The 17,532-nt window shown below is 44.3% G+C and overlaps 1 protein-coding gene across 12 annotated transcripts in view; it reads right to left on the reverse strand.

Moving 5' to 3' along the window:
- Positions 1–17,532, reverse strand: part of LOC126259432 (probable cytochrome P450 301a1, mitochondrial) — a 414,350-nt gene that overhangs the window by 233,701 nt on the left and 163,117 nt on the right. For 10 of the 12 annotated variants that reach the window (XM_049956243.1, XM_049956237.1, XM_049956238.1 and 7 more), the window contains exon 2: positions 5,320–5,536. The exons of the other annotated variants lie outside the window; for them this stretch is intronic. In XM_049956243.1, the coding sequence (XP_049812200.1) occupies positions 5,320–5,518 (199 nt within the window). In that variant the 5' untranslated portion in view covers positions 5,519–5,536. The remainder of the gene's footprint in view (positions 1–5,319; positions 5,537–17,532) is intronic. 12 annotated transcript variants of the gene reach the window in all.

The following is a 17,532-nucleotide window of genomic DNA, read 5'->3' on the forward strand; positions in this document are numbered from 1 at the left end:
GAATCGCTTTAACGAATATTTGTAAGCCACTTCTTCAGTTCATTAATTACTTTTTGTTAGAATCCTTCCAATGCATTTCAGTCTGGTGCCTGCTTTTCATGCAACCAGATCGGCCGTACTCTCTGCATAGGGGTTCGCCCAGAAATCTTTTACGAGTGTTACTGTTTGTAGTGATTTATTGCCTATAGTGTAATCGCCCAATAATGGATCTATCTACCTATTTATGCAACAACACATTTATTTACGTCGATCATCAGTTGTCAGTCAACCCCACCAGGTGTCGATTTTCTGAACCTCTCCCCGGATTATGCGTTTACAATATCCATGTCTGCAGTAGCATCTTCCGTCACGGGATACCACTCTTCTAACCAGACTGTTGTTGGGTGCACCTCTATTTGCTTCCAGTTGAAGGGAAGCCAAAACAGTGGTAGTCGTGCATACAGTTCAAGGTGATCCACGCGCCGTGCGCGGGATACTTGTCCTGGTACAAACAAGCCCATATTCTCACTCAGGGTGGCTGTACGGACCTCTCCAACCGAGCGAACAGTATGTCTGTCCTCTTGGGCACTATAATCTGATTAAAATGACTTGCTAGTTGACACTTCACGTGGGGGTGGCTGATTTGCTTCAATCTGAGTGCTCAGTGTCGCGCCTGAACACTTGAAGCCTACGAGACAAACCGGCCGTGGCGCATATACCACAGCCCTTTACCCTGCAGGTCTTAAGACTGCCAAGAGCCGTCACCTGCGGGGAGCGTGTAATTACACTGAAGCGCCGAAGAAACTCGTATAGGCATGTGTATTCAAATACAAAGAAATATAAACAGACAAAATAAGGCGTTGTGGTCGGCAACGCCTATGTAAGACAACAAGTGTCTGACGCAGTTGTTTGTTCGGTTACTGCTGCTATAATGGCAGGTTATCAAGATTTGAATGAGTCTGAACGTGGAGTTATACTGCACAAGCGATGGGACACAGCATCTCCCAGGTAACGATGAAGTGGGGATTTTCCCGTACGACCATTTCACGACTGTACCGTAAATATCAGGAATCCGGTAAAACATCCCATCTCCGACATCGCTGCAGTCGGGAAAAGATCCTGCAAGAACGGGACCAACGACGACTGAAGAGAATCGTTCAATGTGTCAGAAGTGCAACCCTTCCGCAAAATGCTGCAGATTTTAACGCTGGGCCATAACAATTGTCAGCGTGGGAACCATTGAACGAAACCTCATCGATATGGACTTTCGGAGCCGAAGGCCCACTAGTGTACCCTTGATGACTGCATGACACAAAGCTTTAGGCCTCTCCTAGATCCGTCAACACCGACATTGGAGTGTTGATGACTGGAAACATTTTGGCTGGTCGGACGAGTCTTGTTTCAAATTGTATCGAGCGGATGGACGTGTACGTGTATGGGAGACAGCCTCATGAATCCACGGACCCTTCATGTCAGCAGGGGACTGTTCAAGAGGGGGAGGCTCTATGACGGTGTGGGATGTGTACAGTTGGAGTCGTATGGGACCCTTGATACATCTAGATACGACTCTAACAGGTGACACGTACGTAAGAAACCTGTCTACAAACCTGCATCCATTCGTGTCCATTCTGCATTCCGAAGGACTTAGTCAACCCCAGCAGGAAAATGCGACACCCCCAACCCCAGCAGGAAAATGCGACACCCCCAAGTCCAGAATTGTTACAGAGTGGCTCCAGGAACACTCTTTTGAATTTAAACACTTCCGCTGGCCACCAGATTCCCCAGACATGAACATTATTGAGCATATCTGGGGTGCCTTGCAACGTGCTGTTCAGAAGATATCTCCACCCCACGTTCCTGTAGGATTCATGGCGTCATTTCACTCGACCACTACTTCAGGCATTAGTCGAGACCATGCCACGTCGTATTGCAGCACTTCTGCGTGCTCGCGGGGGCCCTACACGATATTACGTAGGTGTATCATTTTCTTTGGCTCTTCAGTGTATTTCAGAGGGGGTTAATAATCCTTGACTGGGCGTTTAAGTGCAAACAAGCTTTCGATAGCAGACGACAAACTTAAAGACTTTCTGTGGGTATCATTTCAATTACATAATAATTTCTCTTGGGCATGCACGGAGCTGGGCGTTCGTGAAGTGACGTCAAAAATTCGTAGCGACCCCCGTATTTCTCGTGCCCCCCTAACCCCCTCACCCCCCACCGCACCCCCCGAACTGTTCACCAGTGCCGAACCTCCACAACAAATGGACAGTTCACTTCCAATTCCTTGTCTGGCTTTCTTTCTTGATGTGTTTGGATCCCGATTCCTGGGTCTGTCCCTTTTGTTTCGCATTTTATCAGACAAGATAACCACATCAAATATAACATAAAGACAACGATGGTAACGAAACAGGCACGTCTGATATACTGCACTATCCAAACACAACTTGATCATTTAGCACAAGGTGCGATTCCACCTACAGGAGATAAGCCGCATACGGCATTGCATGAGATAGAAGTTTTTGAAAGTAGCGAGTCATCGTTGGGATTAGATGTCTAGGGGAAGAAAAATACAGAGAAAAAAATGTATGTAGTGCTGTAGCATAGTGGGTAAATTACTGTTATGATGTGCAGAAGGTTATTACTTCGAATCTTGTTACATGACAACTTTATCATTTTTAAATGTTTATGAAAACGACTTTGACTATTATTTTTAGTCAGTTAATTGGTTTAAATGTGGTTATTTTAGTTCTCATCCTTTGCCTCGTCATTTTCATAATCGTACGGACTTTGTCATCTGTGTTTACATTTTTCTTCCTATGACTTTTTTTTTTCGTCTGGAACCTGCCTGTGTCGCTTATAACCTGCAACCTAGTGACAACCAGGACTGCTCATCCGCGTCGGCTCGTGTAACAGGTATGACGATTGTTGCCGCTAACAGACTAGAGCTGAAACTGAACTTTCTCTGTCTTGAGTGTGCTCTTAGAGGTCAGCTTTAAAAACTTGAACAAAGCGAACGCGATTAATAGTTTTGCCGTAGATTGTTCACAGACGTTTTCTTGGATAAATTGCACATCACGATGTTCTGCCTGTGGCCAGGAAAAACAGGCGTTCTCGTCATACCCGTCGGCAGCTGCTTCCTACATTGCTTCACGTTACACGTAACAGCACTTCTGCAGTGTTATGAAGTGACCTGCTGTGTTTCTGTCTCTTCTTTAACCGAGCGACAGCCAGTGTGGCAACACTGTAGCGACAATTGGTAGCCATCAACTAGCAAGAAATTTTAATAGGGCTATAAACGAGTGGTGCCATTGAGACCCGGCATGGCGCTGAGTATCGCGCTCCTGAACCCAATGACTAGGTATTTGCATGACTTCCCATCCAGCACAAGCAGTAATATCATGGACCGATAAACTGCAGTCTGGATGGGGTACGCTGGTATGAGGTATAATGCTGTCTTGTCACATACAACGACTTTCTTTATACACAGATCAGAGTTGGCGTAATTTCTGCTTACTGTGCGCAGTCCCGCTGAAATGCTGATCATTTGCATACCAAGTGATGTAGTATACTCTATATAAGTTTGACGTTGATTGAATGTTACCTTCATGAAGCTGAAATTTTAATATTTAATAGCATATACTTAAGCCTCTTGGAAAGGGCGTGGGATGGAAATGATGAAAGATCCCAGACCAAGCTGTTGGAAAAGGTAAGTAGCGTGGTGAGAAAATAGGCCCTGACATGGAGAAAGGAGTAGAGTGTTAAAATTTGGCAGGCTGGGCAGCTCTATGGGCGGATTTTGTGGTCAGGTGGGATGAAGTGGTTAAGATTTCACTGTGGGGAGTGTGTGCAGAAAGACCACGAAAGGTGACAATCAGGAATGGAACGATGGGGTGGTTACTGTCAAGTTTGCATGAAGTGTAGGAATTCCAGATGCGTTCAGTCTGTGAGATAAGATGAAAATAAGTTTCATACAGGAATCAATCAAGGCCAAGTGAAATCTACTAGATAGGTCTCAATTTGGGGAAGAAATTTTTAAGAATGTACGTTTGAAGCACAGAACTATATGGTAGTGAGACGTGGACTGTGGGAAAACCGGAACAGAAGAGAATCGAAGCGTTTGAAATGTAGTGCTACAGAAAATTGTTGAAAGTTAGGTGGACTGATGAGGGAAGGAATGAGGAGGCTCCCCGCAGAATTGGCAAGGAGAGGAACATGCAGAAAACACTGATAAGAAGATGAGATAGGAGGATAGGACAAGTGTTAAGACTTCCATGGTGCTAGACGGAGCTGTAGACGATAAAAGATACAGAGGGAAACAGAGATTGGTATACATCCAGCAAATAATTGAGGAGATAGTTTGCAATTGCTACTCTGGGATGAAACGTTTAGTACAGGACAGGAATTCTCGGTGGGCCCTGCAACAAACGATTCACAATACTGATGAAAAAAATTGGTCTCAAGAAGGTAAAGATGACAGATAGATGTGAAAAGTCAGACAAAATAAATGGCATCTGAGAACGTGGTATGTGGGACAAACTTCTGGTGTAGTGGAAATTCAAGCGACATTGGCATGAGAGAGAATAAACTTTGTAGAAGACGAATATGGTGGAGGACTGAATCCTAGTATTCAGATAGTTTGTAATATTAGTCTGTTATATAAGGTTTTTTACACCATTAGTAAAAGGGGTTAGTTTATAGTCAGGTTTAGTCTGATGTGTTTAGGCACATTAGTTAAGTGGATAGGATGATTGTAAATGCTGTGGTAGCATTCTTTGAACAGAAGAGGCAGACGATTCGTCCTGCAGTTATTGGTTGGGTTAATTATGAGGAAACACTGGTCTCACCTAGAGGCAAACTGGTTGACATAGAGCCAAAGGGCCAGTGAGTGTTCTGGAAGGTGGAATATGGTGTTGTCAATGTACTGGCTGAGGACATGTTTCAGGCATATCAGAAGAGGATATAGATTAGAGGATAAGGGACTGATCTTTGGGAACACCTGAAATATGGTGGCAGATACATGAATGAGTGGAATGAGTGCTGGTTATCGGTACATGCGATGGAAAGGAGGATAGAAAGGATGCAATAATGTGAACATTACTGGAAGTGTGTATGACTGAGGTTTGAAAAAGAGACTGAAGTACTATTATTTCCTGCCCTGTTATCTCTATTATGGGTGTATCCGTAGTAACCTCAAAATTGAAGAGATTTGTCAATATTATGAAGACTATTTAAGATGCAGGCTGTGCATCCAAGTAGTGTTAAAATATTGTTGGGTTAGCTGCCATGTAGAAGAGGAGACGTCTCTCCTCACAAGGTAGAGAGAACAGATCCCGCCCTTACCTGATGGCATCAGGAATCTCCAGGTGTTTCCTATGATAGGCAGTGGTTTGGGCCCAGGCATTTCCTCAAAAGGTTTTGCCCTCAGCCACTCCTCCGTCGGTTCCGCCATAGTTTCCTTCACTGCCGTAGCCGCAGTGGCGCGGCCTCTGCTCAGGGCTACCGCCAGCTGGCGGCTGCACCGCGAACTTGCTGACAACATGGCCGCCGTTGATCCAGTCTGCAACAAGCGTCAGAATCAGCACGTGTCCAGTCGCTTTGTTGCTGCCTGCCAACGACTAAACAAAATTTTACTACTTCTTTCGTGTTTCTAATTCTGCTTTAAGATCGCAGTTACATCAAGCATAAGATGGGTAGATCATTGAGCTGTAGTCTATTTCATTTATGTGTGTCAAAACTATAGCAGTGTCATTAACAATAATGCTTAGAGAATACTTGGAAACAGTTGTAACATAGCAATGAACTGCGTTAAGCGTGAATTTACGCATGGAACACTGAGAGCAAAGTGTCAGATAAATGTGAAGTGGATGTGTGTACCATTGCTTGACTTGGTGCAACTATTAAGACTGATTCGCCAATTATCACCAGAGACAAAGAGTGAGTGTTGTAAATGTAGTGTTAGCAGTTAGCCAACACTACGCACACTACTTGGTTGAGGAGGCCGAATGCACACGTTAACTCACGCAGGCTGGCGTGAGGTCTGAAACAGGATACGTAATGAATGCTATAAAGAAAAGTACGTAGCTGCTGGAATACTTAACTTTAATCCATCATTGTTGTACATCGCTCTTGACGATACAAGTGAGACTCTGTAGATACATGCAATGTAATGCTAATGGTACCTTGCTAGGTCGTAGCCATTGACTTAGCTGAAGGCTATTCTAACTATCTGCTCTGCAAATGAGCGAGGCTTCGTCAGTGTGCATCGCTAGCTAAGTCATCCGTACAACTGGGGCGAGTGCTAGTCCATCTCTCGAGACCTGCCGTGTGGTGGCGCTCGGTCTGCGATCACTGACAGTGGCGACACGCGGGTCCGACATGTACTAATGGACCGCGGTCGATTTAAAGCTACCACTTAGCAAGTGTGGTGTCTGGTGGTGACACCACAGTAAAAAAAAAGTAATTTCTTTTGACAAAATTATTTTGATATGTTGGTACAGGGTTCAAAGGTCAGTTTTGTAATTTAAGATATGTGAATGCTTTAAGACAGCTGAACTTTTTATTTGATTTGTAATTGATGTGATGCTGTGATAAATTTGAAACCTTTAATTTATATGAGAAATTCGGTTTAATTTCTATATCCTGTGAGAGAGAAAGTGCATCTGAAAATCTGTCTTATTACATTGAATCATAGAGCCACCATTCATTGCGCAAGGTTGTCAGATCATTTCAACACAACAGAGCATTTTAAATTTTGGAGTAAGATTTTCGCACAGGAATCACACGAACTTCATGAGAAAACACGTTAAGATAGTTGTTAGGCATTGATACTAAAGATCTGATATCTGAGCAATTAATGGGTTTCCACTGACATTTGAGTGATTTGCTGAAGAGCACTTAGACCACATAGCAAGATTGTAATTACAAAAGCTCAGATACTTATTTTCCAAATCGCCAATGGAAGTAGTTGTTCATTTGCTACGTGTGTGACATGATCGAGAGTTTGAAGCTTGCCAGTTGTGCAATAGCTGAAAACTGTGATTTGAATTGAAAATTTTTGTCATTTCCCTCTGAAAATTGATGGTATTTGTTCTTGTGATCCAACTGGAAGGACGATGAAGTCTGAGCGAAAGACAGAGTGCTGGAAAATAAACTAATGAAATATCCCATAAATGTTGATTTAGTTAATGTTCTAAAGAGTCATTTAGCAGAGAGTGTTATTAACTATTCATGTTTACCAATTTGATTTCAAAAGACAGTAACTAGAAATAAACAGTTCTCCTGGACATTTATCCAAGGTAGAGCTGCTTAATAGTTTTCACTCGTTTTACAAAGTGTTACACTTGACTGCCAGAATTAACTGTAGGTATTCAGTACCCAACCATATGGACTAACCAAAACACTGGTTTACTATTTTATCAATAGTTACATGTGACATAATTATTATATCAGTATTCTTTCTGTGGTTCTGCTTAGAGTCAATCTAATAATCAGAGATCAATGTTGTGTCGGAAAATTAAAATTATTTATTATTATTTTGACTTCACGGAGATATGTTGTTCTAATATTACTTTCTAATAACTGTTTTCAGTTAAGGGTGCTTGTACACTAATTGCCTTTGTTTTGTGAGTGCTGAAGATATACTATTAGTGCTAAACACTAAGCTGAACCGGCTATACTACCGACAATTTCTAATGTAATTAAATATTAATTAACTTAGTGTGTGGATGGACAATAATTCCATCTTTTTGAATCTGACACCTTAATTTTACATGGTTCATTATTAATATTTGAATTATTCTAAATGTGACAGGACTATATCCAATTATTCCTATTTTTATTGTATTACCTCAATCTTACTTTGTGCATGCAGTGGCCTGAAAGTTAATGGTACAATAAATCTTACCAAGTTCAGAAAACGACTGCATACATATGATACTTACAAAGCAACCAATAAAAATCTTGTGCTAGCCTCACAATTGTAGGGGACAGCTGGGCAACGTGGGCATAGCGGGCAAAGTGGCCATTGTGAGCTGTGTTGAAAGTGTTATACTTTGACTCCCTAATCCTACATTAATAACCGAAAGTTCGGTCATGCTATTAAAAGATATACAGCTTTCGTGTAAAGGCGTCGATGCAGGCAAACTGGCCATCTCAGCAGTGGGCTCTGGCAACTTTTGTGTAGGGGGAAACGTAAAAGTACCAGCCGAAAGGAGGGCTCTGTGGAGATACTTGCAGCAAGCACTTACAGAGGTGATGTAGAAGCGACAAACACAGAGAGAGAAGAAAAAGAAAAGAAAAGGAAGGAAAAACGGAAAGCAGCTGAAGAGAAGAGAAGCAGAAAGAAGGAACTTGCGAACAGCAGGAGACCCAACCCTAGAAGAATTTTTGTCAACAAGGATGAATCACAGAGTGCATGTACTGTGAAGAAAAGTCTTCAGACTCGAGACTGGAAGAGCACTGGATTAAGTACCAATTGTGCTCTCTCTGGGCTCATGAAGTCTGCACAGGATTTGAGGAACAAAGTTTGATTTCGATATGTGAAAAGTGCAATTCGAATCACGTTTCACAATAAACTGTACTGAGTTCTTTGTTAAAACAATTTTTTTTATTTCTTATTTTTGAATTTAAAACCAAATGGCCACTTAGCCCCCTTACGTCGGACAAAGTGACTCTTGCCACTTTATGGAAACTGAATTGTTTTAAGTGTTTAATTTCATCCTAAGATGATTAAATTATTCTATATTAGTCAATACACAAGGGAATGAATGACATAAGCTGCCAGTGGGCGTTGATTTAAATCTGTGGGGAAAGTTGAAAATTTCTGCCGAAACAGGATTCAAACCGATGTCTTCTGCTTACTAGGCAGCACTGACCATTGCACCATCCAGACACAGTGGCTAGCCCGACTACTGTCAGACCCAAATTCTCAACTCATCCACACACTACTAATTTAGTGACCCATACCTATTATCCTCTCTACTCCAGGAATTCTGCTGATTTCCGTAAGAGTTCAACCGTGATATACATCCACACTGAAAGTTGGTCGTCCTCATTTTAATTATATGTGATGTGCCTATTGCTAATCAGCTTAAAAAATATGAATACCTTATCCTGGATACTTTACCCGGCTCTCCCCTACTTCTCTTAGAGACATCGCATGCCTTACCCAGCGTTACATCCTACTCGTAAACAACTTGTAATTTTCCCCATTATTATACTCTGTTTGTAAATAATTTGTGCCATACTTAGTACAAATGGTTCAAATGGCTCTGAGCACTATGGGACTTAACAGCTGAGGTCATCAGTCCCCTAGAACTTAGAACTACTTAAACCTAACTAACCTAAGGACAGCACACACATCCATGCCCGAGGCAGGATTCGAACCTGCGACCGTAGCAGTCGCGCGGTTCCGGACTTCACGCCTAGAACCGCTCGGCCACCGCGGCCGGCATACTTAGTAGTATACGCCATTTGTAAGCATATAGTGTTTCACCCAAAAATGTACTCCGCTTGTAAACTGTTCATGTTTTCCATGTTGTTGTAGTACATCTGAAAACGACTTATGCTTTCGCTTGGCCTGTAGTTCACTTGTAAACAACTTGTGCTGCCTCCAGTATTGTGCTCTGCCTGCAAACAGCTTGTGTCTCCCCTGTTGCTGTGAGTGGCTATCAGATGTGCTGCTTCAGCACTAGTACACTCAGCTTACCCAGTGATGGAAGTCTAACTCCATGGAACTAAATTCCCCAAGGCTTAGTAGGTCTAAATATTGTTAATCAATAATGGCAGATGAAAGAGCTATAGACGCAGATGTTGCACATATAATATCCACTTGTTGCATAAATGATACACGCTCACTGGAGTTTCGTGAGACAGAGAAATGGTAGTTCGAACAAAAGAAACGTAGACAAAACAGTCATTGGAGAAACAATGATCCATAGCAGTCAGGTAAGGGCTGCGAAGAAGACACGTGAGCAAGAAATACATTCAGTAGGGACGAGCATGTCGCGATGGTCATGCAGAGTTGCAAGATGTCAGGCCCTCACTGGCCTGTCGCATTCCATTTCTTTTTTTTTTTTTTTTCTTTTTTCCAATTTGACACCCACTCGAAATGTTCTCGGTGAGGCTGGGTTGTGTAAGGCCACGGAATAACGTGTGATCAGATAAAGAGAACTCTAATTTCCTTTGCTCTTATTAAATTATTGGGGTGATGGCATTGGTTTATTCTCTATATTTACGGCTGTGGGTGCTTGAGGTGACTCTCCGCGCAGCGGTGCGCTGACAAGGGTCACGGCAGATCGGGCACTGCGTTCCCGGAACGACCTGGCACTGTAAATAGCGAGTCGCCGACAAAGGCAGCCTTTCGCGACCCTACCTCGGCACGCCTTTGTATCTGGTGGTATGGAGATTACACACACACAGTCGGCGCAAGTTAGAAACGACTGGCTGGCCCCTCGCAGAATTGCTTTACTACCGAGAACAATCAGCCAGCCCCGGTTCGGCGCCTGGTAGTTGTATTTTGGGGGCAGCTTTCTCAGACTTAGATGTCTGACTCTGCGGGAGCGGCGTCCACGCCCACACGCCGTTTTCGCATTTCTCGGGTGCAGTTCTCAAGCGCCAGTCTTTCAGCACACGCCTTAAAAAAACGCAAGTTGATTGGAGTTGATTGGCTGACGTAAAAGCACGTTGCTAAAATTTGGATGCAAAGCCCGCCATTGGTGCCGCATTGTTCGTGCCGTTTTGGCGGGATTGTCTGTGGCGAACTGCACGAAATCATTGGGGTACGATTCCGTGCAGAACTGCAACTGGAAGTATCGAAGCGTGGAGGAGTTATGGCGCACTCATTTTCTACGTAGGTGCGCAGAGCGGAGTTTTTCGGTGAGTCTCATCTGGGCTGCAAGAGAGAAAGAGGTCGTGGAAGTAACCTAAGTACCCTCCGGTCCACCCGGGGACGAGGTAGAGGTTGTGATGTAACAAAATAAAAGTGATGTTGTTATTCAGTGGACAAGTTGGAATTTGAGATTTCGCTTACTGTTTTATCAATTACAATTGGAGTAAGAATCATGGATTGACCATTGTCATAAAATATTGCATTATGAAATGTGAATAGTCTTTACTTGCAGTTTCGCGTGGTTTGAAGCAGTCACAGCTAGCGCGCTATTGATTAAGAAATTGCATTATCGTCTTTCTAATTACTTCATGATCGTAGATACGATCATACCCAGTCGTGAAGTTATTCTTATCACAAAACAATTTCCTAAGGGACCAGAAAGTTCTTAAGGGCGCAAAAACAACTATAACATCACACAAAAGGGAAATTCAATATTAAAGCTGATGCAAGAAGACGATAAAACAGTTTTCTTTTTGTCAATGTAACACGCGCATTGGACTGCTGATCTTGGTGTCTGTAATCTTAGCAAAATGCATAATTAAAATGAAAATAATACTGAGGAGATGATAGGAATGAGCACTGCTAAATGATGCAATATTTCCAGAACAAATATTTATTATAACTAAAACATATATCGTACCTTAAGCTTAGTACTACAATGACGGTAGATTTTTATGTCCGTTTCGTGTCCATTGAGCGCTCTTTTATATAGCCATTGTCCTCTTGAGTCGCTCGTGCGTCGTCACGATAAGTTATAACAGTTCTTCTTTTCACACTTCACTCAAACTTAGACGGAACACGTTTTTATTTATTTAGTAAAAAACTAGATCAGACCGCCACAAATCTGCGTCTGTCTTACTTAGGAAAAACAGTACAAGTGTTTGGCGCTCAAGGCTTCACTTGTTCTCCAGCGAACAAAATAGTGAAGGATCGCATATCTATCCGTATTCTTCTGCTTATGTTGCCGCCCAAAGACGACGAATTACATCATTTAGGAAATTCCACCGTCGCTTTGCGACGCCTTATTACGTACATTAATCATTCTTTATAACTATTTTCTGTTTTAATGAAGCCAAAAATAGCGGATATCACAAGGTGTAATTAGAAGTGATCACTATATCGGTGGAATGGACAGAGGTTGATAGATTCCATTTGGAATCAATGGTCGGGAGTGTTAACTTGCTTAGCTATCTCGCGTTTCATTGGGTCACGATCGCAGCCGGAGATCATCATGGAGGTCAGCATTCGTGAGGACAGCATGCAGTACAACCCTGCGCAGAAAGCTGCCTACCACGAGCCGATCTCACTGCGCCGGCAAAGTAGGGACTTGTTTATTTATTCTGACGTACTGGAATGAGATTTTCACTCTGCAGCGGAGTGTGCACTGATATGTAACTTCCTGGAAGGTAGGAGACGAGGTACTGGCAGAAGTAAAGCTGTGAGGACGGGACGTGAGTCGTGCTTGGGTAGCTCAGTCGGTAGAACACTTGCCCGCGGAAGTCAAAGGTCCCGAGTTCGAGTCTCGGTCCGGCACACAGTTTTAATCTGCCAGGAAGTTTCTATTCTGACGTACTCACTGCTTCGCTCCCGTGGCAGACACACTTGCATGTGGGTTTCTAAGATGAGTTACCCTATTTGATCACTGTTGTGTGATAGAATAGTTGTTTATTCTCTTGGCAAATTAGCACACACTCATAGCAGATCATCGGGTGCTGTAATTACACTGACCAGGCAGAACGCTATGACCACCTGCCAAATTGCCGGTACAGACAACAGCGACGACCCGTCATGACATGGAAGTAATGAGGCCTTGGTAGGTCGCTGGAGGGAGTCGGCACCCTATCTGCACACAAAAGTCCTCTAATTTGCGTGAATTCCTGGGAGATGGTGGGTGGAGGTGGGGAGGGGTGGGGGAGCGATGAGCTTTGATGCCACATTCAATCACATCCCAGATGTGTTCGGCCGGGTTCAAATCTGGCGAGCTAGAGGTCAATACATCAATTGTAACTCGCCATTATGTTCCTTGAAACAGTCCATTACACTCCTGGCCTTGTGAAATGGCGCATTGTCTTGCTGAAAAATGCCACTGCTTTCGAGAAACGTGATCATCATGAAAGGATGTACGTGGTTTGTAAGCAGTGTACGATACTCCTTGGCCGTCACCGAGCCTTGCATGAGCTCCAACGGACCCGTGGATGTCAACGTTAATATTCTACAGAGCATAATGGAGCCGCTGTCAGCTTATCTCCTTCCGGCAGCACAGGTGTGAAGGAAGCTGTACCCCTGGAAGACGATGGATTCGCGCCCTCCCATCGGCTTGGTGAAGAAGGTATCGGAATTCATTAAACCACACAACGCTCTGCCACTGCGACAATGTCCAGTTCCGATGGTCACATGCCCATTTCAGCCGTAGTTGCCGTCGTCGTGGTGTTATCATTGGCACATGCATGGGTCGTTGAATGCGGAGGCTCATTATTAGGAGCGTTCGGAGCGCTGTGTGTTTAGACGCATTTGTGCTCAGATCAGCTTTAAAGTCTGATGTAAATTCAGCGATAGTTCATCGTCTGTTCTCTTTTATAGTCTGCCAAGCCTACGACGTCCGACATCCGTGGCTGCCCAATGCCACGATTCCGCACATGGTTTCACCTTGGCTTCGCCACATATTAAAGACACACACCACAGCAAGCCTCGAACACCTTACAAGTCGCACAGTTTCCGAAATGATGCTCGTGCCGAGCTTCCAGGCGATCACAATCTGCCCTCGGTCAAACTCAGATATATAGCGCGCCTTCTGCATTCTACACACAGAGAGCACGCTCACTGATACTGCATGCACAGTCCATGTGTCTGACTAGGAGTCATTCCCCTCCCGGACGAGTTGATATCGATAGCAGGTTGGTGGTCTTAATGTTCTGGCTGACCATTGTATACCGCTAGACTCCAGTTTTACTTAGCCAACAGTTCATTCAGTTACACCCCTGTGCTTGCATTTTGTATTCAATTACTGGGTCACATGTTGAAGTATTTCCAAATGTTCAAGTTAATAAATATATTTGTTATACTGAATTTGTCTACCATTTCTATGTTTACAACTCCCAAATTCAATATTTAGTCACTTTTCAGACACTATTGGCACATATTAGTTATTCATGTCATTATGAAATTGTGACGAGAATGCCAAATCATGAACAGTCTACCAGCATTAGTTTTTATCTGTTGCGGTGATAAAAGAAGCGGCAGCTCAAGGGGGTGGGGAGGAGGGTAATGTGTATCGGTATTATGATACAATTTCTTTTGAAATTTGGTGAACTTTACAGCTTTCCATCCCGGCACCCCAAGAGTCACACCATTACGGTCCGTGATGAATGTGTAAGCGCAGGATTTTCACGAAGGGCACCAAGTGATTCCAGTGGTTGGCGTCATCCTCTTCATAATTAAAATCTGAAGATGACCAAAATTGGCCGAGGCAGGGAACTTCAGTGAAAATAGATTGTGCTGTTTTCGTATAATTATAAAGCAATGTTATTACTCTCATAGCAATACAACGCCGCCTTTCTTTAAATAAGAACGATTCATTGCCAGAAAAATTAGAGGATGCAACAAATTTACTAAAGGGACTGCCTACACTGCATTTGTCCTTCATCTACGGGAGTAGTCCTGCGCGGTATGGGATACTTATCAGACAGGACCGACAGAGGACATCGAAAAGCTTCAAAAAAGGGCGGCTCGTTTCGTATCATCACGAAAGTGGGGAGAGAGTATCATGGATATGAGCAGCAAATTGGTACGGCAATCATTAAAACAAAGGCGCTTTGAACGCCAAAATATTTAGTTACCTCCCACATACATGTATGAGCTTCCTGATAAAATAAGAGAAATCAGAGCTCGCACAGCAAGATTTAGTTCATTTTTCGCATGGGTTATACGAGAGTGATACGCCAGAGATACAGTTTCTATGTGGAGTCTCGAACACTGTACCAAAGACTTGAGTGTGAACAGTGGATTATTGATGTAAGTGTAATTGAACGTGTGTGTACCCACCTCCAGCAAGCATGCTTTTGTATGCTGTTCAGTAAATAGTGCTGCCAGAACGCAGAAGTTTTTGGCGACCTTTGAGAATACCTAAAGCAACCAGTTACCATTTCTCAGAGTTATGGGGAGCCAAATCAGCAGCTAGTCAAATTCCCATTCTCGTAAAGACAATCACTGGAGAAGGAAACAAGTATTACCTTGAAACACCTTCTGGTAATGAAAAGCTAGTAATGAAACTCAGCTTGGTCTGTTCGTCGTTCAGACCCAGAGCGTCATAGACAAAGGTCTCCACGCTGATGCCGAATTGCTTATCTTGCAGGAGGCCCTGGATATAGCTAAACACTGCCTCTTAGTGAACAAAATATGAGTTTATCATATATCGAACCAGATTTGTGACTGGATGTAGAAGTCTCTGACAGACAGAATTCAACATGTTTTTAAGGGAGCAAAACCGACAAGGGTAAAATTAACCTCCGGAGCACCATAACGGTCTATTATAAGGACGTTAGAATATTATGTGCGTTCATTGTCTCATATTTTAATGGTTATCTTGACGACCCTAAATTTCGTAAAATAAAAAAAAAAGAAGTACGAAGCAAATGTTGTCTAGCTACGAGCGGGACATTAATCAGTACGATTGCCTTTATTGTAATTTTCTTCGTTAAGACGATATGAACAGCAGTATGTCTTTTTTAAACAATAGCTCACATTTTTTTGGTTCGGTAATCCACATCCTCTCGTCAAGACCTTTCCAAAAACGCATCACAGTGTAACATCACGTAAATACGAGGTTTTTAAAAACATAACCCAAAACTGATTTTTATTCTACTGTACTAGAACACAGTGCGTACATTACGGGTTACGTAACATATCCTGATGTTGCAGTAAACAAATGGAGACACAAGGAAAATACACACCGGTCAAACCTAGCAAGTCGACGATTTACGTTATCACCGTCTCAGTACCCGGACGTAAGTCACCGCACACGCTTCGTCAGTGCACTGAACGCTCGAAGCTTGTGTTGTCAGCTGCTATGTTGGTGTCACTGGGTTGTAAGGTGTACCCTGGAGTAGATATACACTCCTGGAAATTGAAATAAGAACACCGTGAATTCATTGTCCCAGGAAGGGGAAACTTTATTGACACATTCCTGGGGTCAGATACATCACATGATCACACTGACAGAACCACAGGCACATAGACACAGGCAACAGAGCATGCACAATGTCGGCACTAGTACAGTGTATATCCACCTTTCGCAGCAATGCAGGCTGCTATTCTCTCATGGAGACGATCGTAGAGATGCTGGATGTAGTCCTGTGGAACGGCTTGCCATGCCATTTCCACCTGGCGCCTCAGTTGGACCAGCGTTCGTGCTGGACGTGCAGACCGCGTGAGACGACGCTTCATCCAGTCCCAAACATGCTCAATGGGGGACAGATCCGGAGATCTTGCTGGCCAGGGTAGTTGACTTACACCTTCTAGAGCACGTTGGGTGGCACGGGATACATGCGGACGCGCATTGTCCTGTTGGAACAGCAAGTTCCCTTGCCGGTCTAGGAATGGTAGAACGATGGGTTCGATGACGGTTTGGATGTACCGTGCACTATTCAGTGTCCCCTCGACGATCACCAGTGGTGTACGGCCGGTGTAGGAGATCGCTCCCCACACCATGATGCCGGGTGTTGGCCCTGTGTGCCTCGGTCGTATGCAGTCCTGATTGTGGCGCTCACCTGCACGGTGCCAAACACGCATACGACCATCATTGGCACCAAGGCAGAAGCGACTCTCATCGCTGAAGGCGACACGTCTCCATTCGTCCCTCCATTCACGCCTGTCGCGACACCACTGGAGGCGGACTGCACGATGTTGGGGCGTGAGCGGAAGACGGCCTAACGGTGTGCGGGACCGTAGCCCAGCTTCATGGAGACGGTTGCGAATGGTCCTCGCCGATACCCCAGGAGCAACAGTGTCCCTAATTTGCTGGGAAGTGGCGGTGCGGTCCCCTACGGCACTGCGTAGGATCCTACGGTCTTGGCGTGCATCCGTGCGTCGCTGCGGTCCGGTCCCAGGTCGACGGGCACGTGCACCTTCCGCCGACCACTGGCGACAACATCGATGTACTGTGGAGACCTCACGCCCCACGTGTTGAGCAATTCGGCGGTACGTCCACCCGGCCTCCCGCATGCCCACTATACGCCCTCGCTTAAAGTCCGTCAACTGCACATACGGTTCACGTCCACGCTGTCGCGGCATGCTACCAGTGTTAAAGACTGCGATGGAGCTCCGTATGCCACGGCAAACTGGCTGACACTGACGGCGGCGGTGCACAAATGCTGCGCAGCTAGCGCCATTCGACGGCCAACACCGCGGTTCCTGGTGTGTCCGCTGTGCCGTGCGTGTGATCATTGCTTGTACAGCCCTCTCGCAGTGTCCGGAGCAAGTATGGTGGGTCTGACACGCCGGTGTCAATGTGTTCTTTTCTCCATTTCCAGGAGTGTAGAATCAGATCACAACGTAGCAGTGATGAAAGGTAGGCTGAAGTTCAAGAGAAAAATGGCTCTGAGCACTATGGGACTCAACTGCTGAGGTCATTAGTCCCCTAGAACTTAGAACTACTTAAACCTAACTAA

The sequence above is a fragment of the Schistocerca nitens genome, chromosome 5, assembly GCF_023898315.1.
Source record: "Schistocerca nitens isolate TAMUIC-IGC-003100 chromosome 5, iqSchNite1.1, whole genome shotgun sequence".
NCBI classification, from domain to species: Eukaryota; Metazoa; Arthropoda; class Insecta; order Orthoptera; family Acrididae; genus Schistocerca; species Schistocerca nitens.